At 43.7% G+C, this 25727-nt stretch overlaps 1 protein-coding gene across 1 annotated transcript in view; it reads left to right on the top strand.

Annotated features, from left to right (window-relative positions):
* CEMIP (cell migration inducing hyaluronidase 1) overlaps positions 1-20601 on the top strand; it is a 160571-nt gene extending 139970 nt beyond the window's left edge. The window contains exons 17-29 of the mRNA XM_033167983.1: positions 425-510; positions 4337-4468; positions 7182-7217; positions 7327-7482; positions 8542-8722; positions 9981-10196; positions 10394-10605; positions 11298-11483; positions 13573-13777; positions 14805-14888; positions 15848-16005; positions 17961-18061; positions 19029-20601. Coding sequence (XP_033023874.1) covers positions 425-510; positions 4337-4468; positions 7182-7217; positions 7327-7482; positions 8542-8722; positions 9981-10196; positions 10394-10605; positions 11298-11483; positions 13573-13777; positions 14805-14888; positions 15848-16005; positions 17961-18061; positions 19029-19156 — 1881 coding nt within the window. The 3' untranslated portion in view covers positions 19157-20601. The remainder of the gene's footprint in view (positions 1-424; positions 511-4336; positions 4469-7181; positions 7218-7326; positions 7483-8541; positions 8723-9980; positions 10197-10393; positions 10606-11297; positions 11484-13572; positions 13778-14804; positions 14889-15847; positions 16006-17960; positions 18062-19028) is intronic.
* The last annotated feature ends 5126 nt before the right edge of the window (positions 20602-25727 follow it).

The following is a 25727-nucleotide window of genomic DNA, read 5'->3' as shown; positions in this document are numbered from 1 at the left end:
GCCTCTGGTGAAGGTTTTAAATATTATAGGTTGTTTTGGAATTGTATTTTTATGTGTTGGGCCAATGGCCGTAAATAAAACTTACTTAGGTCTTGTAGGGGGCTTGGGCCTGGGGAATAGTCTAAAGGGGCAAATAGAGAGCCTGGGAGACCGCATTTGGACCCCGCGCCAGAGGCTCCCCACTTCTGCTCTCTAACGTAGCTTGTTATTATGGAGAGCTGGTAAACATTCAAGCCCTCAGGTGCATTAAAACAAAATGATGGTACAATCTGCTTTGTGCCAGGCAACGTTCCAAATTCTTTTGCTGGTGTAAAGCGAATGCACTGAAAATATGTGCGTATACGTATATAAGTTTGCATGCTTATATATTTCCCTCCTAAGGATTTGGCTAACAGAATCCCTCCCTCCTTCCCTTCTTTTCCAGGCTGGAATGATCATTGACAATGGAGTTAAAACGACGCCAGCGTCTGCCAAGGACAAAAGGCCCATCCTGACTCTGATCGCGGGGAGGTAATCTGATTTTGATCGGTTTTATTTGGAAAGCAAAGTCCCCTTTTTGCAGCTCAGGCTGGGGAATGAATGCTGATCATAACCGTTATAACCTTTTAATTGTCTTGGGGGGGGTACTTATGTGCCTGTGTGGAGGGGGAGATTTGCAACGGATTCACATACATCCAGCCACATCTTAAGCATGTGATTTCCCCCAAAGAATTCTGGGTACTTTATTACAGCTCCCAGGATTCTTGGGGGAAAGTCATGTCCTTTAAATGCATGGCGGGGACCTGCTGTTAACTTTCCTTCAGCCAACTCCCTTCTCCCAGCAGAATTTAATGCCAGCCTTTTCAAGTCCTTCTCTTGTTCCCCTGCCATATATGCACCAAGTTCTCTTCCAGTCCTGTGTTAAACCTCTCCCTGCTGATTTACTTTTGAATTTACAACCCACACTTTCATTTTTTTTAATACAGCAAGGCGGAGTGCAACATATAAGGATAAAATCAACAAAAGAGCCATAAAAATATCAATAAAATAAAAGTTCTTTCTGCTCGGTATTATTTTATTGCTTAAGTTATTAAAGCAGAAGTTAAGTCAATCCCTCCCTTTGCCAGCCTATAAATGACAATACAATAAAGTAGGAATGCCTGCAGCTTCACAAACTAAGGTTTGCTTGAAATGCAGCTCATCTCCCTGGAAGGTATCCATGCCAATGGTGTTTTTAATTTAATGATTTCTATTATAAGTCTGGAATGTATTGCTGATATCTCTGCCCCCCCTTTGTCTCTGCTTCAATATTTCATATCTGTTTTCTGAGTCAGACCTTTGGTCTGTTTTGCTCATTGCTTCCCACACTGGCTGGCAGCAGCTGTTCGGGGTTTCAAGCAGGGCACATTCACAGCCCTACCTAGAGATCCTAGGAATTGAAGCTGGCACCTTCGGGATGCACAGAGGATGCTCCGCACCTGATGCCTGGCTTTTCTACTCTGCCCTTTTGTGTCATGGGTTCAGGGTATTCATAGAATAATAGAGTTGGAAGGGACGCTGAGGATCATCTAGTCCAGGCACATCCAACAGGTAGATCGTGATCTACCAGTAGATCACTGGACGTCTGTGGTGGATCACTGGTAGATCACTGGCTCCCCCCAGCTCAACAAGTTTGGTTCCCCTAAAAAAAGCTCAACATTTTTGACCGGAACCCTTAAAAAACTGGGCCTCCCTAAGAAAAGCTCAACAACCTCGACCTGAACCCCCCAAAAGGGGGTAGATTACTGCCAGTAGATCGCAGTAGATTACTGCCAGTAGATCACAGTCTCTTAGGAGTTGGCCACCCCCAACCCTCTGCAATGCAGGAATATGCAACTGTCCCATATGAGGATCGAACCTGCGACCTTGGCCTTATCAGCACCCCATTCTAACCAACTGAGCTAGTCACTATTATTCCTTTAGCATCTGTAGCTTAAAGTTCTCCCTTAAGCTTTTGAGATCTACACCTCACCTTAATTTGGATAATCATCTATCTTACCGTGACTCATTTCTAGCAGGGAAGGTTATTTGGGACCAGCTCCATATTTGCATCAGTGTGTAGCTTCAACTTAGGCAAGGAAAGCCTATTAATCAGGGAATTGCTCTCCCCAGCTGTGAAGGCCACAATCTGATTGCAGCAAGCCTGCCAAAATAAGGTTAATTTTCTGGAACTCTGCAGGTTGCCAGGTTCCCGTTTCCCAGTTTAGCTCAAGAGGTTGGTTTATTAAGTGAAGCAAAGGGGCTTTCTGGATATCTGTCAGCAAACGGAGCAAATTTCCTCTGCCTGCCTTGCTGAGTCATGAATTCTTTACTCTTTAGCGTTATCTGTACTTAACACTATTAATCCGTCGTGTTTGTCCAAGCTGCATTGTGATCCACGGAGGACAACTCCTTTCACTACAGCCCAAGGCAGCTGAAACTCCGGGAAGAGAAAGGAATAGATGGCATCCCAGCATTTTCCCTCCAGGGCTACCCCAGTTTTCTTTCACCAGAGTGGCAGCTGATAGGCAGCAGCTGTGGGGAAGCTCTTCTTACAATTTCCTTTCGCTACTTCCCCCTCCAACAGCTCCTCAAAACGCTAAGGAAGTGTTTTGTGTTGCTATGGCTAAGCATCTCTGACATGAACACGTTTTTGTAGCTTGGATAGGGAACTGCAGAAGCAAATGTATTGGACCAGGTGCGCAGCCCGGGAGCCATTTTGGACTGGCAGCTGCCCATGGAGGTGCAGGTCAATTCTGTGTCCAGGGCAGCTGTCTACCAGCTCCATCTGGTACGCAGGCTGAGACCCTACCTGCCCACAGACTGTCTTGCCAGAGTGGGGTATGCTCTAGTTATCTCCCACTTGGACTACTGCAATGCGCTCTATGTGGGGCTACCTTTGAAGGTGACCTGGAAACTACAACTAATCCAGAATGCGGCAGCTACACTGGTGACTGGGAGCGGCCACTGAGACCACATATCACCGATCTTGAAAGACCTACATTGGCTCCCAGTACATTTCTGGGCACAATTCAAAGTGTTGGTGCTGACCTTTAAAGCCCTAAACGGCCTTGGCCCAGTGTACCTGAAGGAGCGTCTCCACCTCCATCGTTCAGCCCAGACACTGAGGTCCAGCGCAGAGGGCCTTCTAACAGTTCCCTCGCTGCGAGAAGCCAAGTTACAGGGAACCAGGCAGAGGGCCTTCTCGGTAGTGGCACCCTCCCTGTGGAACGCCCTCCCACCAGATGTCAAAGAGAAAAACAACTACCAGACTTTTAGAAGACATCTGAAGGCAGTCCTGTTTAGGGAAGCTTTTAATGTTTGACGCACTATTGTATTTTAATATTTTGTTGGAAGCTGCCCAGAGTGGCTGAGGAAACCCAGCCAGATGGGCGGGGTATAAATAATAAATTATTACTATTATTATTATTCAGGAAAGCCTCCTTTGCTCGGAGCAGACAGGCTTTTCTTTTCATCTGATGTTCAGTTGTAGAATTTGACTACACCTGAAAGTAGCCTAACTTGGTGAGCTGCATCTTTCTGTGGGTCCCAATCTGGTCCTTGCCTCCTCTCAGTGGATAAGCAATGCATACCCTCCAACATTTCTCCAATGAAAATAGGAACGTCTTACATAATAATAATATTTATACCCCGCCCCAGTCACTCTGGGCAGCTTCAAAAATATATTTACCATGCAATGACCTATCGTATTGTGTCCCTTTCTAAATCCTGCCTGTTCCTGGTTGAACAGGTTAGAGTGGTCCGCCCAGTCCACCAACTTATTTAGTAGGTAGCGGGTATAAAGTTTGTATGCGATGTCCAGGAGACTTACAGGGTGATAGTTTGCTGGATCTTGGATATCTCCCTTCTTGTAGATAGGGGATACCAAACTTAGTTTCCAGTTTTTATATTAAAAACATAATAAGACATTAAACGTTTTTCAAAAACTTCCCTACACAGGACTGCCTTCGGATGTCTCCTAAAGGTTGTCAGGTTACTTATCTCCTTGGCTTGGGGAGGTCGCATAACTCCATACCCTCCAACATTTCTCTGATGAAAATAGGGACTTCCTAAGGAAAAGCGGGACATTCCAGGATTAAATCAGAACCTGGACAGCGTCTATAAATCTGGCACTGTTTGTGGAAAATAGGGGCGCTTGGAGGGTCTGGGAGTGTCATAGGGTGACAGGGGACCTCCCGTGGTGAACATTTGTCTGTAAATATTGGAAATAAATATGCAGTGTGGCCTTAGAAGCGCCCCGTGTTATCAGCTCTGAAATCTCTTGAGGGCCAGTGGTCTCCAGGTTGCTGACGTTTCCTTCCACCTGTTGCAATTCCAGATACAGCCCGCATAAGGACGCTGACCCTCTGAAGCCCAGAGAACCTGCTCTCATCCGACACTTCATTGCTTACAAGAACCAGGACCACGGCGCCTGGCTGAGGGGAGGAGATGTGTGGCTGGACGACTGCCAGTGAGTGTGGCCTCAGTTCAACCCTCCGGAGTTCAGCTGGGTGTTTATGGGCAAGCAGAGGGCTGTGTGGCTAGGACTGTGTTGCTTGTTTATAACGCTTCACGTCTTTCATCCGGCAGAGATGAATCCAAAGAAAGGGAACCAGGAAGAAAGCAAACCACCTTGCTGTTTTGCAGAAACAAACCCCTGGGCGTGTGGGTTGTCGTGTTGTTTGGGTGCATACACGTGTGATCGAGACCCATTACAATGAGCTGCGGCAGAAAGGGGACTTTAAATAAACCTTTTCTGCTTGAGCCTGAAATAAAATATAAGCAGCTGAGCCAATGGTTTTGTTTTATGTGGTAGCGTGTTATTGCCAAAAATTCCAGTGCCAGGGAGGTAAGACATAAGACAGTGCAGCTTGGAGAAGGGTTGTGTAAATAACAGGCGGTTAGAGAGTCTGGAAATGGGAGCAGACGCTTCCTGCCTTCTCCTTCTCCGAGACAAGATTGTCAGGTTGCTTCCTGCAAATCTTACCTGTCTGTTGCATGGCTGCAAAGCTGCCACCCCCACCCCCCAATCCAGCAAAGAAAACCTATAAGAGCTTAGGATCCTTCCTTATACTGGATCAGACCATTGATCCATCAAGCGCAGCACTGTTTCCACTGGCAGGCAGTGGCAGTTCAGGGTTTCCTGCAAGGGACCACCCCAACTGTAGTTGGAGATGCCAGGACTTGAACCTGGGGCCTTCTGCTACGGCCCTTCTTCAGTTAACCTCCTTGCCTTTCTCTGCCTCCGGCCCTTACGCCCCTTGTTCCTTTGCTACCTGCTGCAGAGTCATATCAAAGCCATGCTTATTCTAACAGGCAGGAAGCTGCAACTTTCCACGACTTCGGCCTCTGTGGAAATGGAGGGGAACCTAAAGCAGGGGCAGGGAACCCGTGGGGCTCTCAGATGTTGGCAGACTACAAATCCCATTGTCTCTGACCATTGGCAACACTGGTTGAGGCTGATGCGGAGGTGGGGGGGGGGAAGGGGTGCAGGTTCTCAGTGTTAAAAGAGACGAGGAAGCTCTCATGGTTGCAACCTGCCAACTCCGAGAGACAACCAGCCACATGTCCGAAGGCTTCCATTCATTCCCCCTGCAGTAATGTGCAGGCGAAGGCAGGTTTTGTGGGAAAGGGAGCCACTGGAACACTGCTCTCCAACAAATTCAATTTATTTGGTACAATCCCAAATTTGGGGGGCCTGCACCAATGGCGGCCAGTGCCCACTGGGACTGGTAGCGCAGAAGGCAGGGGCAAGATTGGTGCAGGAAGTGGGCAGAGCCAGAGCTAAAGAGAGGCATAGCCAGCTAATTCTGACAGAGCAATGGCGCATGTCGCTCAAGAGACAGATGCTTAACAGTTGTCTCTCTATGCGGCTTTGATTTCATGCCACTGTTTGCAGGTGAGAACCATACCTGGGCATTTCCTTGCTCCAGACTCAATACTGATACCTGCAAAAAAATGGCTTTTTGATGCATGTTGATGGAACTGAATCAATGATCCTTAACTATCACCTGCGTTTGCAGGTAACGCTAAGCCCAACCATGATCTGTGGGCAAGGTTGTTCTTAAACTACAGATTGTGGTAGAGGAAGAGGCAGCTGAATCAATATTCTGGGTTCAGACAATATGCCAGGCCAAATCCAACCTAGAAAGACTTGCGGGAGGAATAAAGTGAGTTCAAGCTCCTCTCTGGAGGCCAGCATGCTTGAGCGGTCCTGGTATGCCATAGTTTGGCTTTCTGTGACGACTGAACCAAGCCAGAGTACCATACAAATAAGTAAAATTTGAGGAGGGTTATCTAACACTGCAGCCACATGGGGTTGCTTCCAACTTTTTTTCTGTTTAGCTGCCTTCTCCCTGCTGCCCCCAAATGTCCTCATAGCCAAGCAACCCTTAATATCTCAAACCCTTCAGCAGAGCACAGAAGTATTTTCCATGCTGTTAAGTTTTTGGCAGAGTTTATTTCGGCAAAGTTCAAATCAGCCTCCAGCTCTCGTAACCTAGTGTTTTATAGACGTGGGGTTCTAGCCATTTTAATATTTGTTACAGTAATATATTACACCAGAACAATATATGCTAATGTGAATTGCAACACTCAACATCTTTCAACACTGACTAGACAGCCCTGGAAGCTACAGGAATTCTGTGCAAACTGTAGTCGTGTGACGTCTCTGCCCTCTTGTGGCACAATAGCATCAGTGAAAGCAGATCTTTCTCGCCCCTCTGCTGTGCTTTCAATAAGTCACATTTATAATTTCCCTCTGTTCAGAGACATTTCTGCAGTCTGTGGAACTACTCCAGAGCAGGGATAGAAAAAACTTTCCATTTGTTTCTCTCGGTTTCCTATTTTTCCAGTCTTCGGTTGTCTACATTGTCACATCAGTTTTAGATTTTTACATTCTCATGAAAATTCATTAGCGCTTTAGTGTGAATTTGTCCTTAATATACAATTTTTGCAAAACCCATTTCGCTAATATTTTTTCATGTTGCTTTCGCTGATATGTGCATTTTCAAGCACACTTTATGCACCGTAAGAAAAGAAAATGCCTCCATTTCTACATAATAGATAGGAGGGAGGGAATAACCCACATTGAAAGAAGATAACCCAGTTTGTCATGTGTCACAGCCCAGTCTTGAACCCAAGACCCACCAGGCATCTGTTCTAAAGTTCTCTTTTCCTTGCAGGTTTGCTGATAATGGCATCGGGCTCACTTTGGCCAGGTAAGTGCTCCTGGCGCTTCTACGCTTTCTGTATTTTCACTTGCATAAGTTGTTGAAAGCAGGATTTGACCAAAGCACTTCTGCTAATGTGCAATTCCATCCTTTCTAGTGGTGGAACATTCCCACATGACGACGGATCAAAGCAAGAGATTAAGAACAGCCTCTTTGTAGGTGAAAGTGGAAACCCGGGGACAGAAACAATGGACAACAATGTCTGGGGACCTGGGGGCCTGGACCACAGCGGGCGGACTCTTCCCATTGGCCAGTGCGTCTTAAGTTTCTGTATTTACCATTTTGTTCAGGTTTCCAGGAGAGTATAGGGCTTTGCTTCCCCCTCCCACCCACCCCAAATCACTGTGGATGGAGAAAATGAAAAAAGTTTCCCCGCCCCCTCTTTCATAGCACTAGAACTGAGACATCCAGCCAAGCTGAATCTTGGTAGATTGAGGATGGACAAAAGAAAGTACCTTTTCACAAAGTATGTAGGCTTTGCCCAATATTCTCTTTCTGCTAGCGCAAGGGTTCTTAGGCCAGTGGGCAATTGGATTTTATGTTGTGCAACAGAGGGAATCCTGTTGCGCAGAGTGCACTATTTCACAATAAAGTTACCAGCAAACTACTTGTGCATTCTCTTGTGCAACCACGTCCCACAGGCACAAACATTTCACCAGTGGGACAAGCATTCTGCTGAGTGACTCTTAACTTTGCGTTATGTTGGATGCAACCCATCTTCTCCACCCCCTCCCCCCTATTCCAGAGTTGGTATTTAGGGTTTGGCTTCATGCCCAACAGGCTCTGGAGCGTCCTGGCCAATTTAAAACCACCTCTGACAAAGAGCTGCATTTTTATTTCACTTTTAATGGCTCTGTGTTTAATGTTGTATTTCGGAGCTCATTAAGTCTCTGTTTTGGGGATGTTATCCCTGCAATGAATGAATGAATGAGTAATAAAGCAGCTGACTACTTAAAAGACCAGAGCCCAAGCTCAAATTTTGCTTTTGATTGGCTTGCGGATATTATTCCTTTTTTAGGTCAGTGGCCTAACTTTTCCCCAAAGCTCCTTCTAAGAATGCCAAGCAAATAAGTATGATCTGCCAAGGCATGAGAGACCCCGAGTTGAACTTGTTAAGAATCACAGTTTTCCTCATGTATATAAAAAAAGACCTAGCAGATTATAGAAGCTAGTTTTTCCAGTGGAGTGTGAAATTGTCAGCTGAAGTTCATGAGTAGCTACAATGCAATTTACGTTTACAGTAGTAACTCACTGCAAGGAGATTAATAACTTCGTATCTCTCTCTCTCTCGCTTGAAAAAAACGTGTTTTAGGAATTTCCCAATTAGAGGCATTCAGTTTTACGATGGACCCATCAATGTCCAGAACTGCACCTTCCGAAAGTTTGCCGCGTTGGAAGGCCGTCACACCAGCGCTTTGGCGTTCCGCCTGAACAACGTTTGGCAGAGCTGCCCCAACAACAATGTCACAAACATATTCTTTGAGGACGTCCCGGTGAGTTGGCTTTCAATGCAGGCTCACCCATCACGGGGCTCAGTGCATGTGGAGGGAGGACGTTTTGCAACAGAAGAATCGCAATCCATCATTGGCCACCTTCTGAGGGTCACGTGGCAGTGGTGGGCGTGGCAGCAGGTGCAACTCCTGTTTTTGTACAGTGGGCTGTAGTCTAGCCATACAAAAGTCAGAGGTTCCTACATGTACATCTCTCCAGGAAAGCAAGAGGCCTTATTACAGTTTAAGGACACATTGCAGCCAGGCTAAGGAACTGGAGAAATGCAAGGACTGGAGAGGGGGGTAGTCTGTGAGGAAGATGTGGCCTGTAAGAAGGTGTGGCATAAAAAGAGTCCTGAGGACCAGAAGCCTTAGCGAAATTATTATTATTAGTGAATTTAGTATTACAGTCGTACCTTGGAAGTCGAATGGAATCCGTTCCAGAAGTCTGTTTGACTTCCAAAACGTTCGGAAACCCAAGCATGGCCTCTGATTTGCGGCAGGAAGCTCCTGCAGCAAATCAGAAGCCGCAGAAGCCCTGTCAGACGATTGAGTTCCAAAGAACGTTCACAAACTGGAACACTCACTTCTGGGCATGCAGCGTTTGGGAGCCAAAACACCAGAGTACCAAGGCATTTGGGATCCAAGGTACGACTGTATTTTTATTACAATTATTTATTACATTTATTAGTCATTTTTTTGCCACAGCAACTCCAAATGACTTACAATATTTTAAGCAATACATACATACATACATACATACATACATTAAAACTTCCCACCCATGCAAAAAGCCATAGATTGTAAAAAGCCATTCGACAAGCAGGGTGCCACCATTGAGAAGGCCAGTTCCCATGTTGATGCTCTCCAGACCTCGCATGGAGCGGGGCACACAAAGAAGGGTCTCAGATGACAATTGCAGGGTCCAGCTGAGTTCATGCGGTGAGAGGCTTCCCTTGGGGTCTTGCACCATTTAAGACTACATAGGTCCAAGCCAGAACTTCAAATTGGGCCTGGAAACTAATTGGTAGGATTTCAGGATGGGTAGCCCTCAAGCTGTTTTGAACTCAAAGAGTCCATGGCCAAGAGTCCAGGACAACTCACACAGGGCTGCTGTGTTCCTTTCAGGGCACAAGTGGACTGCAGAAAAAATAGGAAGCTTCTGTGTTAAGCTCTGAACTCGGGGGGTAGCTCCAGGCAGTTACTAAGCTATCTGTTCATAATTAATTGGTTAATGTGTCATATTTCCCCTTCTGTTCAGATAACCTCTCGAGTGTTTTTCGGAGAACCAGGACCTTGGTTCAATGGGCTGGATATGGATGGGGATAAAACATCTGTTTTCCATGATGTTGACGGCTCTGTATCTGAATATCCTGGGTCGTATCTTATAAAGGAAGATAACTGGCTGATTAGGCACCCAGACTGTATTGATGTCCCTGACTGGAGGGGTTCTATCTGTAGTGGTCGATATGCACAGGTAAGACTGATGGGCGTGTTCAGAATTTGGATCTTGCTGGTTCACAGTTCTTTTGCATTTCTGATCTCGACAGCAGGTCATTGCTGTGGGGTTACGGGTCTCTCTCCTATGCATGCATGCACTCTCTCTCTCTTGCACACGCTATATCCCTTAAAGCTCTTTAAAAGGAAGTAAGTTTTGCGTTGCTTTGACTTCAGGTGTACATCCAAGCCTACAAATCAGCCAACCTGAGAATGAAAATAATAAAAAACGACCATTACGGACATCCTCTGTACTTGGAGGGGGCTCTGAGTAAGAGTGCCCACTACCAGCAATATCAGCCTGTGATCACTCTACAAAAGGGCTACACCATCCATTGGGACAGGACGGCTCCCGAGGAACTGGCTATCTGGCTCATTAACTTCAACAAGTGAGTGTGTGGCCTGTTTAAAAAAAAAAACAGCATTTCGATCCAGGAATATAGCTTCAAGTTGCTAAAGAAAGCCAGGAGGGTTGTGTGTGTGATGGTGATGTTATAATAGCCATTGCATTCTTCCAGGCCTGACATCATTGTTCCAGGAAACCCTCTGCAAGTTTTACCATCTTCTCACCTAAACATCCAAGTCCCCTTAGAATGGATGTAAAGAAGTCATGCGATAAATATTCGAGGCACTGCGTGGGCCAAGTTAATCCCTGACTCAGAAGGTGGTGGCTCGCCACAGAGCCATTACTCTGTATTGCTGTAAGGGATTTTTAGATTCTTTGGAATCGACTCTGCCCAACATGTAAACATTTAGCCCAGGCATGTCCAAAGTCCGTTTTGGGGGTCTAATTTAGCCCGCCAGTTGATTCAATCTGGGACCCGTGGCAGTATATGTCCTGGGGTAAAATCCTTAAAAAAAGCAACTTCAATCCTAAAAAGCTCAACAACTTCAATCCTAAAAAAAAAAGCTCACTTCCATCAAATCTGGCCCTCTTTGAATTTTTTTTAGCCAGTTTGGAAGTAAATGTATTTATTTTTGAGTGGGATTTGACTTGCAACATGTTCCAGAAAAATCATAGTCATAGAGCTTGGGGTTGATATTGTTGCAATCATCATCATTATCATTATTATCATTTTAGGAATGATTGGATCCAAGTTGGGCTTTGCTATCCTAAAGGGACGACATTTTCCATTCTCTCCGACATCCACGATCGCCTTTTGAAGAAAACCAGCAAAACAGGGACATTCTACCAGGCTCATGAGATGGACAAGCTTGAGTATCGATATGCTTCCAAGGGATACTACTATTGGGATGAGGACACTGGGTAAGGAAAGAGCAAGCATGTCCCGTGTCCTAAAGCTCTCTGAAGCACAGAATTGCTTTGGAGCATTGCAGAGATGCGTTGGGTGAAGGGTTGTTTTAAATGGATGCACAAATGACATCCTCGTGTCTAGTCTATATGCCATCTCTCAGATTCAGCTCTGGTGGCAATTTCTCCATCTTTGGTGATCATTCCTCTTCAACAAGTAACGCCATGCCATTTTGGGTCCCTCTTAACTTGTGGCAGTGTTTTGACCACCTTGTCATATGGAATGGTTAATTTGCATAAGAACGTAAATTGGGGATCAGCCCGATGACAGAGTCCAGCATTCTGGGCTCACAAGAGCCAGCCAGATGACCCAATGGGAAGCCCATGAAGAGAACTTGAGCACAACAGTGCTATATATACGCTGCTTGTGATTCCCAGCAATTCAGAGACACACTACTTCTGACAATGGAAGTGGAGCATACCCATTATGGCTACTAACCACTGTAGCCACGATTTCCTTTGTACCCCGTTTTTAAAATAATGGGGCCTAAGTGCATAGGACACTTATACAGAATCAGACCATTGCATACCATCCAAATTTCTCCGATTAAAATAGGGACTTCCTGTTCCATTATTTTTATTATTCCCTGCCCATTTGACTAGGTTTGCCCCAGCCACTCTGGGTGGCTTCCAATCCAAATATATAAAAACACAATAAAACATTTTTAAAAACTGCCCTAAACAGGGCTACCTTCAGATGACTTCTAAAGGTTGTATTGTTACTTATCTCCTTGGCTCAGGGGTCACATAACTCCAGACCCTCCAACATTTCTCTGATGAAAATAGGGACGTCCTAAGGAAAAGCAGGACATTCCAGGATCAAATCAGAAACCGGAATGGCTTCTGTAAATACGGAACTGTCCCTGGAAAATAGGGACCCTTGGAGGGTTTGCCATTGGCCCCTCTAGTTCAGTACTGTCTACACTGACTGGCAGCAGCTCTCCATGGCTTTCGGGCAGGGAATCGTTCTGGGGCTGACCTGGAGATGCTGCCAGGGATTTAACCTGGGACCTTCTGTGTGCAGTGCAAAGCTCCACTACTGAACTGTGGCCCCACTGCAGAAGCTAAGTGCCCAGTTGCTTTGTTACATCTGGACCATCGGGCTGGCAGCAGGGAACCAGTGGTAGCTGAGCAGCCGGCTAATGGGGTGCTGGCAATAGCAGTGAGCTGCAGTGTGCGTGGCAGATCACTGTGCCTGCTGGTCTTCAGCCACCTGCTTTGTTCATTTCCTTAAAATGTCTTTGTTGCCTACATGGGGCCTGGGGCCACTTGGAGGAAATGAAAACGGGAGAAAGCTGGAGCTTTGGCTGCTGGAGAACTTTGCATCATGCCAAGCTGTCCAAAAAGTGCTTTTTTGTTTTTTTGTTTAAAGCAAGCAGGTTGCAGTGGTAGCATGGAAAAGTGGATGTCATTGACTGTAACACTAAAGATTAGATAAATAGAAGATCAGCCCCGACACCCAAAAGTTTTGAAAAGAAAAAGCTGGGCATCGGTGGCAGTGAAGGGACTGGGTGTCGGCTGGGAGATTTTGTCCAAAACAGCTGGAGGGCGCCAAGCTGGTTAAGTCTTGTCTTACAAAATAAAAAAAATGCCTTCCAGTAGCACCTTAGAGACCAACTAAGTTTGTTCTTGGTATGAGCTTTCGTGTGCATGCACACTTCTTCAGATACTTGTATATGTCAAATTTCTTGAGCAGCCTCTAATAGTATGTAGTGGTTGCACCTGGAAGTGAGAATGATGTGTAGGAGAGCACCTGCCTGGGATGGATGTATAGAAATGCTTGTATCAATGGGCCACATCATTCATTTAAAGCACACCCAATGCGCATATAAAGCTCCCTCCCCCCAAAAAAAAGATTTCCCCCTTCCAGAGATACAGTTCCAACACCCTTAACAAACCAGTTCCCAGGATTCTTTGGCAATAGCAATGTGCTTTAATGGTGCAGTGGAAGGGTTTAATACCTGCCATTTCCAGGATGAGCTTTGTTCCGTTCCAGCTACGGCAGCGTCACAGACGCTCACAGCTCTTCCATCTTTCCCCATAGGTTGCTGTTTCTCAAGTTAAAGGCTCAGCACGAAAAGGAGCCATTTGCCTTCTGCTCCGTCAGAGGTTGCGAGCGAATCAGGATCAAAGCCAACATCCCCAGGAAAGCAGGGTCCAGCGACTGCCAAGCGAGAGCCTACCCCAAATATGAGGAGCAACCTTCGGTGGATGTGCCAATGCCCAAAAAGTTGCCAAGCACACACCTGGTAAAGTAGCTGATTTACTGTTGCCATTTTCCTGGGTCTTTGTTTCCAATTACCAGTAATTGGAATACTTGGATAATTTTCCTTCTGGAAGCTCATCAAACATACTTCAGTCCCATTTTATGGACAGTCTATTTTGCCCAAAGTGGAAAGTCAACATTCCTATTGAGAAACTAGGTAGCTGCTATGTACTGAATTGGACCATTAGTCCACCTAGTGTAATATTGGCTACACTGGCTGGCAGCAGCTCTCCAGGGTTTCATCTTTGCTGTGCGCTACTTTTTTAAGGGTCTGGGGGAGACCTGGAATTATACTCTCAGGGTAGGGGGAGCAGTGTACAACAGCTCTCCTCCACTGGCTGTCAGAAGCTATTGCAAGAGGGGGTCCAGAATGCTCTCCATTTGCCCCCAGGCATTCTGAATGTCCCTTATCAGATTTGTAGATCATTCCACATAAGACGTGGGACACGGGTGACGCTGTGGGTTAAACCACAGAGTCTAGGGCTTGCTGATCAGAAGGCTAGCGGTTCAAATCCCCGCGACGGAGTGAGCTCCCATTACTCAGTCCCAGCTCCTGCCCACTTAGCAGTTTGAAAGCATGGCAAAGTGCAAGTAGATAAATAGGTACTGCTCCGGCGGGAAGGTAAACGGCGTTTCCGTGCGCTGCTCTGGTTCACCAGAAGCGGCTTCGTCATGCTGGCCACATGACCCGGAAGCTGTATGCCGGCTCCCTCGGCCAGTAACGCGAGATGAGCGCCGCAACCCCAGTCGGACACGACTGGACCTAATGGTCAGGGGTCCCTTTACCTTTACCACATAAGACTCCCCAAAAATTGCTGACGAGTTAAATTCCTGGCAAGACATGAACTGGGGGTACCCTGTTTAAAATAACATTTTGAGGCATTTGAACTGAACCACAAAATGTGTTCATGAAACTCCCAAAATAAATGTGTGTTTGAAAGAATGCATGTCTAAAAGAAAGGTTTTGAAAGTCAATTGAAATACCAACTTTATTTTCTGTTTTAAAACAGAACAAGGACCATTTTGTAGAACTGAAGCTGGACAGCTACAAGACCAAATACTTCCATCTCAGGGATGATTTTGCGTATATCTCAGTAAGTCTCTTTGCTCTTGAGTATTTTTAACACTCTCTTATGTTTTAGAAACTTTTCATTATATTTTAACATAGCCAAAAGTCGTCTTCTATGGGACACAATTTGTAATAATATATATAAAATACAGTTGATGAAAGAAACTTGAAATAATTGAGCAAACTAACAGATCTAACAAAGGCTTATCTGGAAGAATCTGTATTTGTTCCTGAATTCTTTTAAAGTACTGTTGAACAGAATCTGAATGGATTTCGTATGACTAGAAAGGCAAGTTGATACAGTATTGAGAATTGGGCTTAATTTTCTACCAAGTCATAATTAAAGCTGGACTTTGATGTTTGATTTTATACGTGATCACATGCTCCTTGGTTGGTATAAATATTGTTTTTTTTTTAACATTTTGCTGCAATTTGGAACCAGTCTTATTTTCATAGCAGCAATCAGCTTGCTGCCGGTTTGTTGCTTTCTTATCCTAATGCCCAACAAGACTGCCTTAGAATCAAAGGGGGGGGGAATATACTGTAAGTTTTTAATATTCCATCATTACTCAGTTCTTTGGTCTGTTGGGATACCTCACCAGCCTGTTTTGCCACATCATTTTCTAGCAATACTTTTGAGCATTACTTGTTCAAAAATAAGTTTTTATGGGGTTGGTAGATACTTTATATTTCATTTCCCTGCCCCCTTTTCATCAGTGTTTCCAGGTGCTTAATACATATGGGAAAGGGGTGTGTGAAATACATATATTTTGACTTATTTCCAGTGCTGCACCTTAAATCAGCAACACAAAGTTAAATGTAAAAGTTTGCAATTTTTTTCGTATTTCGAGGTCTGCCTCTCTTTTTCTTTTCTTTCTTTCCTACACGATATTTCAAACCAACCTCTATTTCTGAAAATCCAGAATTATCAGCTGTTACTGCTCTGGTCTCCCTGATAACAGCAAGAACTGATTTGTTCCCCAGGTTGACGGCAGGAAGTTTTATCTCTCCGAAGATGGTATCCAAGTAGTTGTGATCAATGGGCATGATGGGAGAGTTGTTGACCGGATGAGTTTCAAAAACTCAGTTCTACAAGGAATCCCAGCACAGATGATCAACTATGTCCATAACATTCGGGAAAAGTAAGTTAATAGGAAATGAGGGCATTCAAGTTCAGGAAAAGTAGATAAAATCTTTGAGCAACATTTTTTTTAAAAATAAATAAATAAAGGTCCTGCAACAAACTTCGATGGAAGCTCTTTGCCCCTTGTGCCTTGGATCCAGATCCATATCCAACCACTTGCGGGCCAAAAGGTGTTGAGGAGAGTGTGTCTCTTACTGGAACCTTACATGTAATACCTTGAACTGTGCAGGTGGCTCCTTATATTAGTGTGCTATGTATATGGTGCTCAGTGTTCTATGTTGTCAGCTTTAACAACATAATTCTACATTTTCTGGACCGGAAGGGTGGAGAGGCAGAGACTGAAACACAGCGGGTGAGGAGAGCGGTGGAGTTCTGGATAAAAGCAGGTGATTAGCACTCCTCAAGCCAAACCATCATTGGCGAGTATGCAGAGAGACAGTGAATGGCTACACCAGGGGTAGTCAACCTTTTTATACCTACTGTCCACTAATGCATCTTTCCTGATGGTAAAATTTCCTTAATGCCCACCAGTGCTTGAGGATTCAGCTTGTACCGTTGAACCCCCTACTGCCCACCTAGAATCCTGAAACTCCCACTAGTGGGCGGTAGGGACCAGGTTAACAACCCCGGGCTACACAAAGTCAGTACAGAACAGGGACCCAAACGTTCTGGCGTTGCTGGCCAGGAAGAGAGAGAGAGAGAGTGAAAATAACTAATTATAGGAAGGCTTGAACATCTTAACCGGTTCAAGCTTGCATGTGAAAGCAAAATAATAATAATAATAATAATAATAATAATAATAATAATAATAATAATAATATTCTGAAAGATGGAGCACTCAGCAGAAATAATGGGCAATGGATTATGGGAAGTGGTGTGGTCTGTGCCCATCAACTCATGCATGCTTTTCTTGCTACAGGGCCAGCACCCTCATGGCAAAATGGAAGCCATGATGGTTTCAGAAAGTTAGTGTGGAAAATGTTTTTTAAATGAACACATTTTCCCACCCAGACCCTGGCTATACTGTGAAGCAGAATTCACTCTAAAGTGAGTTAGGGATGTTCAAGGACTTAGTTCAGTCTGCATTTTTAAGCAAACCAGCCTGATTTGCACTCCTCAGACTAATACGTGGATCAGAATGAAGTTCTTCTTTGGGGTTTTGCACCGAATTTTGTGGCATAGCTCTTGGCTCAAAATATGCCCCCCAATATTTACTCTGGGGTAAAATTCATACAAATCTTGCGATTCCCCACAAAAATAAATCTGTGCAGAGTAACACAAAAACAGGATGCAACATATTTATCGATACAGTACATACAAAACAGACATGAACCAGAAAAAGGACTTGATTTGAGAGTGGAAATTGCCCCACCCCGATCAATGTTAAAGATAGGTGTGGGAAAACCCACTCTGCACTAACCCTCATTTAATAAAATTTACCTACTGTTACTGGGGGGGGGGGATAAAATAAACCTCACCTCAATGCAGTTTACAAATTCAATGTGAGTTATGCTTTTTGATACGGTATTGGGTAGGCATTTGCTGTATCAAGGCAAAATGTATCCAGATATATATTTTTTGGGGGGGAGGGGAAATTAACTAAGTCTGTGTTCTGGCACATATGGACTAAACATTCTTGGGATGTATGGAACAGCTGGAAAACCTAGTGGTTGTAGATGTAGCCTAACAAGCCACATGCTGTCGTATAGCACCCATGTGATTTTCTCATTGCTCCTGCAAACATTATACGTACCAACCATTTCTGATAACAGATGTAAGGTGACCTAATTGGATGTACTTGCTAATCTTCAGAATAAATTATGCATGCCTGGCGAGACATGATTGGATTAATACAGGGACCAGCACCCCAGAGTTGCACAACTGGTAGCTTTTACCAAATTAAATCACTCAGTGGAAGAATAGATGGTTTATGGATACCTTTGTCTCCTGCAGTTCTATAGTGGTGATGACATCTAAAGGAAGGTTCGTTTCAAGAGGTCCGTGGACTACCGTCCTGGAGAAACTTGGAGCACAGAGGGGCTTTAAATTGAAAGGTGAATAGCTATTTTATAAAATAACCTTTGTTATAGTTACATTTCCAAGAATTAATAAGGATGTTCAAAAGTGTTGAGCGTTTCAGTTTACTGTGTTCTTCAATCTTTGCTCCCCAGGTGATCATCCTTGACCACTGGGCTGGGGATGATGGGAGTTGTAGTTCAACAGTTGGGGACAGTGGGCTAGAGGAAGTGTTTTACCACTTCAGATTTCAGGCTCAGCAGATCTGAGCTGCTGTATTGCCATTGATTTTCAAGATGCGAAGGCTTAGGGAATTCATGGGGAGAGAACAGTACCTCAAAAAGCAAAATAATTTTTAGGAAGGGATAATACCTCCTTTAACGAAACAGGCAGCACACCTTTGGGCTTTTGTGTTGGAATGGCACTCTGAAATTGGGTTGTTGTTGTTTATTTAATGATCCTCAGAATTATTTCTTTGCATACCCAACCGTGCTTGCATTTTTGTTGCCAAAGTTTGGGTTCTTCTCATTGGGGCAAGACTTCAGTTTTCCAAGAGAGGCTTCGAATAGCTTCTTTGCCTCTGTTCCTTAGCCATGCCTGTATCCTCTTGCCCTTGGTGGGATCTTTCCTGATCTGCATTATACATTCTAGCCGAGCTTCCATTATTGTGGTTTTAAGCATTCTCCAAACATTCTGGAGAGAACTCACCCCCTGACTTTATCATTCAAATTCCTTTTTTTTTTAACCAGTACCTTCATTTTTTGAGAAGCCTCCCCTTTTGAAGTCAAAGGTGACTATGTTGGACTTCCTTGGCAGCTGTCCACTTACAGACACGTTGTATTTGATAGCACCATGATCACGGTTCCCAATTGGTTCAAGAACACTTGTATCATACACCAGGTTCTCGGCACCACTTAAAATTATGTCCATGGTTGCCTCCCTTCTCGCTGGTTCCAAAGCAGTCATTTGGAGGTTCTCAACTATCCTTTTTTCCCTTTCGTTCAGATAAAATGGGTTTCGTTGGATATAAGGGCAGCTTCCGGCCCTTCTGGGTTACGCTGAAGACGGATGACGAAGCAGTGAGAATTTTCCAAGCTCTGCCAGTTCCAGTGGTAAAGAAAATGAAACTGTGAGAAAGTGACCAGCATTGTATGTTCCTGCTCATTAGCACGCCCTCAATGAAAATGCATTGAGGCACATGGTGTGCTCAAGATGTAGTATATTTTGATGATGTACATAGAAGAAACCTTATTGTGAATGGGTTAAATGGCCACATCAGGCAACCAACATTCCGTAGGCAGTCCAGGATACAGTTAGTAATAGGTCTGTTCCTCTCACAAGCGTATTTGTGATAAGAAAGGTTTGATTTCACATCATGTTGCCTTGGTGTACTGCAATAGTCTCCTTCGTGTCTGTCCGTAGGAGTCTCAGGTTTTGAATCAGTAGAAATGTACAAAGTGTTCCTTCTCCGGTCTCATCTTTCCGACATCTACTCAGGAAAAAACATGCACTTCTAAGTTGAGCTCCTGGCTATGTATATATGAAAATGTAAGCAGAAGTCAGTATCAGACACAATGGCAAAAACTGAAAATGCTTTGTTGATCTCCTCACAAACTTTCTGGTGTGCTGGCGTTCACTGTCAGCAGCACATTTCATAAGCACCGACTGATATCCTATCTCTGCCTGTGCATCAGCGATTACCTGAATGCCGCAGTTGTTCAGGCTATTGCAGAGGTTGCCTGATCTTCACAAAGAGTCTCTTGTGACAAAGGACCAAATCACTGTGCCGAAGGACCAGCTTTTGAAGGACAAATGTTATCAGTTTCTCAAAGAAAAAATTGTGCTTGGGCTTCCTGCTACCAGCCACTTTTTTATTAATAAAAGCACATCAAAGTATGTCCCCTCACCCTGCCAATATGTAACTGCTTCAGAAGTGAAGCTGTCACCCAGAAAGTTTTTTTTAAAAAAGAATTGAAAAGGGAGGAGAAAATATTTGTGGGTCATCAACAAATTGCCTTCATTGGGTGCTCTTTTTTAATTGAGTGACTGATTGAAGTTTGAATGGTCTCTACTAGCAACTGACCATTCACAATCTGTAAAATTGCTTTTCAAAGGTTGCATTGTAGAAATACTGCTTTCCGAGAGCCTTGGGGAAGGTTGTGTGTTATGTGTGTGTTCGTCACTCCAAGTATTCTACCCGAAATAGCTGGTCCTTTTTCGGAACTAGATGTATAGTGTTTTGTATATTTTCTTAAAAGCTCCTGCTGAAAAAGATTTAATTTTCTATTAATTTATTGCAAAAGGCACAAAGAAGATTAAAGCTGAAGAGATAAATGTTGTTATGGGGGGGGGGGAATTGTACAATAGGGTAAGGTCATGGAAATGTTTCTTCAGCTAATCTGCTTTGCACTTGAAAACTTCAAAGGGCTGCAGAATGTGGTACTTCCCCTGGCAGCCTGTTTTGTATGAGGACAAAAACTCTTGGAATGTTACTTCCAAATGTTTTCGCTTACAACTTAATTAACATTTAGTTGTTTGGAATACACATTTATTGGAATAAAATTTCAATGCAACTCTTTCATGTGTGTGTGCCGTTTACTTGTGTTGGATTATTTTATCACAATGAACTGATAGCACAGACCATCATCACCCACAAACAATTGATCTACACCTGCCAGCATAATGCATATTATCAGTCTGTGGATGGTGTCATGTCACTTAGACCCTAACCCAAAGGTGCGTAGCATCAGTAATCCCACCATGATACTATTTCCCTTTACTGCCACAACCCTCCGTGGCAGGAGGCCCTTATTAACCCTTCAGATCCAGAACCTTGACTTATCCAGGTTGTTTGTTAAGCTCCCTCTCCTTTCCACAATGGAGAGGCCATGACAAAGCGAGGAGAAACTGTGCTGACATTTGCAATGAAGACAATGGCTCCTTGTGTAGGTACCATGTCTATTCTGTCAGCAGCTCTCCAGCTTCTTGGGCAGAAGAGGCTCCATCATCACCTGTTTTACAGGCTAAAAAGTCTGACTTTGAACATGATAATTCAGTCCCTCTTAAATGAGCAGGACCAGCCCAAGGTACTTTGCCATTTGAGGCACAGCACAAAATAAAACAAAAACACACAACCCTTCCATACACAGAAGCTGACAAGCTCTCTTAAATCAAAGGTGAACTCAAAGAATCTTCACTTTCCAAAACGAGATAGCCACCCATTAAAATTCACACTTCCAAGTTTTGCAATACAGTCCTCTAGCCACATAACGTGTACAAAAATGTACACAGTGAGGTAAAGTGTGCATTTTCTTTTGCATATTTTCACTAACATAGAAAATGCATTGCATTAGGGGAAATCGCTATGCAAAAAAAACCATGTACTAGGCAAAACTGCATTAGGAGAAACTTACACTGAAACAGTGTTGAGTAAAAATAACCTCAAACTGATATGGAAAACGGGAAAGAATACTGAAAATAAAAACAGAGAAACTGAAGTCAACAGATTCACCCATCCCTAACCAGTACCATTTGAATTAATTTATTTTGTTCACGGTCACAAGATTCCCATGCACAGAGGTGTTGTAAGCCACCTCTGGTTTTTCCATGTCTGGGTAGTGAAGTATATATCCTGAAGACACCAATTTCAGACAAAGGGAAGGGTGATTGGTGCATATTCACCAATGTGCCCTATAGACCAGAAATGTAAGCAATCCTGCAGTTTGGTCCCAAGTGACTGAAATACTAAGGGCAGAAAACCCGTCCAAACTGTTCCTCCATCTCAGGCATGTCCAACAGGTACATCTGTGGTAGATCGCGAGACGCTTAGTGATTCCCCCTCTCCCAAAGAAAGATTTGGCTCCCCTAAAGAAAACTCAACAACTTTACCTCCCCCCCCCCAAAAAAAAAAAAGCTCAACAACTTCGCCTGTCAATAACAATGGGTAGACCACAGCCAATATTTTTATAACGTGAGTTGATCACAGTCTCTTTGGAGTTGGATATGCCTGCTCTTATCTAAAATGACAGCCCTGCCTGGGGTTTTTACTCAGTCACTGCTCCTTTGTACAAATCTAATTCACACACTGAAAATCACCATTGATATTTTAAGTATACAACAGAGATGAAGCGCACAAAACTCCCATCTTGTGGGTCTAAAGAAATCAAAAATATTGAAAACCTGGCCAAGGCACTTGAAAACCTGCTAGGTGGCCATTCTGGAAGGCAAAGCAAGCCAATATAATCCGATTTGGACTTCAAGAGCAGAAATTTACTGCGACATTTCCTTATGCTCAACTGCCCTCTAGTGGTTTGCTGCCAATAGCAGAGCATATCCACCACCTAAGTCTCATAGACTTAAAAGATTTCCCACTGCTGTAAATGCAGGGAAATTAATTAAATGGCAAGCAGACTTGAGAATCCCAAAGACAAAGATAAACCTGAGAGATGAACACATGATCTCTCAAAGATGCAAGCGGCAGCTGCAGAAACATCCTGCCAAAGCTCCAGGCAAGAAGAAGTTTGCTTGAGCAAAAAAAAGCTCTCATGGGATCCACCTGATGGACTTGCATACATGAACAGAATGGCACACATGCACACACCTTATACAGGCCACTTCTAAGGGTTTTTAACACCTCAAATAGTCAAGCTAGCTGGTGATACTTTAAAAATGCAGCTAATTTTTTATTTCTTCTGTATTTACATAAATTTAGTAAGAACAACCCAATATTGCCTCTCTTCCCCCCCCCCGCCCCCATCCGTTTGAGGGGGCTTATTTGAGACATTTGGATCTGAAGACCGGGGAAAGTGTAACAGTTAGTTGGCTGTCACCCTAGAGTGAACGTTTTGAATAATTTATTTTATGTAACTGACCATCGGAAAGTTGGAAGTCCTTTTTTCCCCTTCTTCCATCTCTCTCTTTTTATTTGGTGTTCTCTGTACTGGGCCATTATTTGGGTCCAAGGATTACACACACACAAAGCTGGTGGAAGAACCAACCGTGCGTGAGAGGCAGGGAAAGGAGGCAGGATTTAGCGAGACAAAATCAAAGTTTGAAGTAGAAATACTTAATAGTGACTTTAAAGTACTCGCTAAGATGTATAAAACGCTGTTGGAATGGAACTTGAAAGATGACGAAGTAAAGTCGGTGATGATTCATTGGGCAAAGGACATTGGACATAATATTATGCTAGAAGACTGGGAAAAACTGTGGAGGGAAGGAATGAAGTTTACAGCAAGCACATCAATAAAAGAGAATTTGTTAAAAATGATGTATAGATGGCATATTACCCCAGTTAAACTAGCAAAGATGTATAAGACAGATAATAAGTGTTGGAAATGCAAAGAAAATGTTGGTACCTTTTATCATGTTTGGTGGGAATGTAAAAAGGTGAGAATGTATTGGGATAAGATATATCTTGAATTAAGAAAAATGTTGAAATATAGTTTTGTTAAGAAACCTGAAGCATTTTTACTAGGTATGGTAGGTACAGACATTGAAAAGAAGGATACTAGACTTTTCCAATACGCTGTGGCTGCAGCTAGAATCCTTCTAGCACAAAAATGGAAACAAGAGGAATTACCAACGGTAGAAGAATGGACAGTGAAACTGACTGAATACGCAGAAATGGACAAATTGACAGGAAGAATCCGGGAGCAGCGGGACCAGAAGTTCATCAAAGACTGGTTAAAGTTTACGAACTATTTAAAAGACAATTTACAATTGAATACGTTAATAGGATTTCAAGAAGCTTTGTAGCTAATTTGTAGAGTTATCATTGTAAGTAGGATAGAAGTAAAAAACCTTTTTTTTGTTTGATAGTGGTAAGCAATGGTTGATTTAAGAAGTATAATGTTAAGATATAATTAGAAAGCCATGTGAAGGGGTTGAGGGAAGTCATGGCTTGTTAGCCAAAGATGAATGTAAGAAATTTTTGTTTGAATGTGGTATTAATTGTAGTTTAATATAAAAAAATAAAAAAATTATATCAAAAAAAAAGAGAGGCAGGGAAAGGAAGACTTTCCAGAGTGAGAAACTGAGAAGAAAACTCCCAGTTGAGAACTGGCAGGGTCCACCACTTTCAGTGTGAGACAAGGGTTAAGAGAAGACTTTGAGGGAGGAGACTGCATTTTCCTCTTCTTTCTCTTTTTGTTTTTAGTTTCTTTTATCACTGTATTACGAAAAAGCTTTAATAAAATCTTGAGGTGGCTTAGTTTCTGCTACTAACGCTGCAATCCTATGCATGTTTACTCAGAAGGAAGTTCCACTGTGTTCAGTGGCATCTGTCTCCTAGTAAGCGTGTTTAGATTTGCAGCCAATGGGTGGAGGTGGTTCCTGGGAAGGCTACCATCATAACCCAGGTAGGGTAGTAGGAAGCTTGTGGTTATTCTTGACCTCTCTAACTTCATGCCATTTAAGCCCTTATTGCCTTAAAACTTTATTAAAGTTTCGTTATTATAAGCCTACGCCTTGGATTCATTTCCATGCAGCTAAATACCAAGTGTATCATGTGATCAAAAACCACAAGATGGTGTCCACTTCAAACACACTACAAATATTTTCTAGCTGGGTTGTAAAACTACTTCAAGCTCACTCTAGAGCTTGTATGCCTCCTGTGGAATTTGTTTTACTTTTAACAGCAGACTTCAGTCATGCCACATCCAGCTTCTTCTCAATGTTCAGATTCAAAACATGTTTGCCACATGACATAGGGCCACTGTTAGAGACATGGCATTTACAAAAGCATTCAGGAGATAAAAAGGTAAAGGGACCCCTGACCATTAGGTCCAGTCACGGACGACTCTGGGGTTGCGGCGCTCATCTCGCTCTATAGGCCAAGGGAGCCGGCGTTTGTCCGCAGACAGCTTCCAGGTCATGTGGCCAGCATGACAAAGCCGCTTCTGGCGAACCAGAGAAGCACACGGAAACGCCATTTACCTTCCCGCCGGAGCGGTCCCTATTTATCTACCGGTACTTGCACTTTGACGTGCTTTCGAACTGCTAGGTGGGCAGGAGCTGGGACCGAGCAACGGGAGCTCACCCCATTGAAGGGATTCGAACCGCCGACTTTCTGATCGGCAAGCCCTAGACTCTGTGGTTTAACCCACAGCGCCACCTGTGTCCTCTTCATTCAGGAGATACATAGCAGCTAATCAGAAAAAAGGTATGTTTTTCCTGTATTTATGTAAACCCCTACATTAATAGTGTTTATGTACAGAAACTGTTCTGATTTATTTATGGCACTCATTTGTTTTTCCTGTTCCTACAATTTCACCGTTACTTGAATGAGTTGCCCTTTAAGTCCCACCTGTCACTCACCAAATCTGCTACAAAGAACAGAATTACCTCTGTCTCTTCGCCGCAGTGCTGACAGGAGTGGATGTCACTGGCCATACGCCAACCGAAGAGATGAAAGCAAGACCAGATTCTCTGTCAAAGGATGCTTTGTCCTTGAAATAGCTGTAGGTTTCATAACAATGGCATTAATCAAGCTGAGAAAAAGTTTCATTCTGGCTGCTCATCTACTTACCTGTGTATGAAAGCTGCCTGATACCAAGTCAGGCCACTAGTTGGTAAAAGTAATAGTTTTCTCTATACAGTGGTACCTCAGGTTAAGAACTTAATTTGTCCTGGAGGTCCGTTCTTAACCTGAAACTGTTCTTAACCTGAGGCACTTTAGCTAATGGGACCTCCCGCTGCCGCCGC

This window comes from Lacerta agilis, chromosome 13 (assembly GCF_009819535.1).
Source record: "Lacerta agilis isolate rLacAgi1 chromosome 13, rLacAgi1.pri, whole genome shotgun sequence".
Lineage (NCBI taxonomy): Eukaryota > Metazoa > Chordata > Lepidosauria > Squamata > Lacertidae > Lacerta > Lacerta agilis.
Note: the sequence above shows the minus strand (reverse complement) of the source record. Positions and strands in the feature narration are given on the sequence as shown.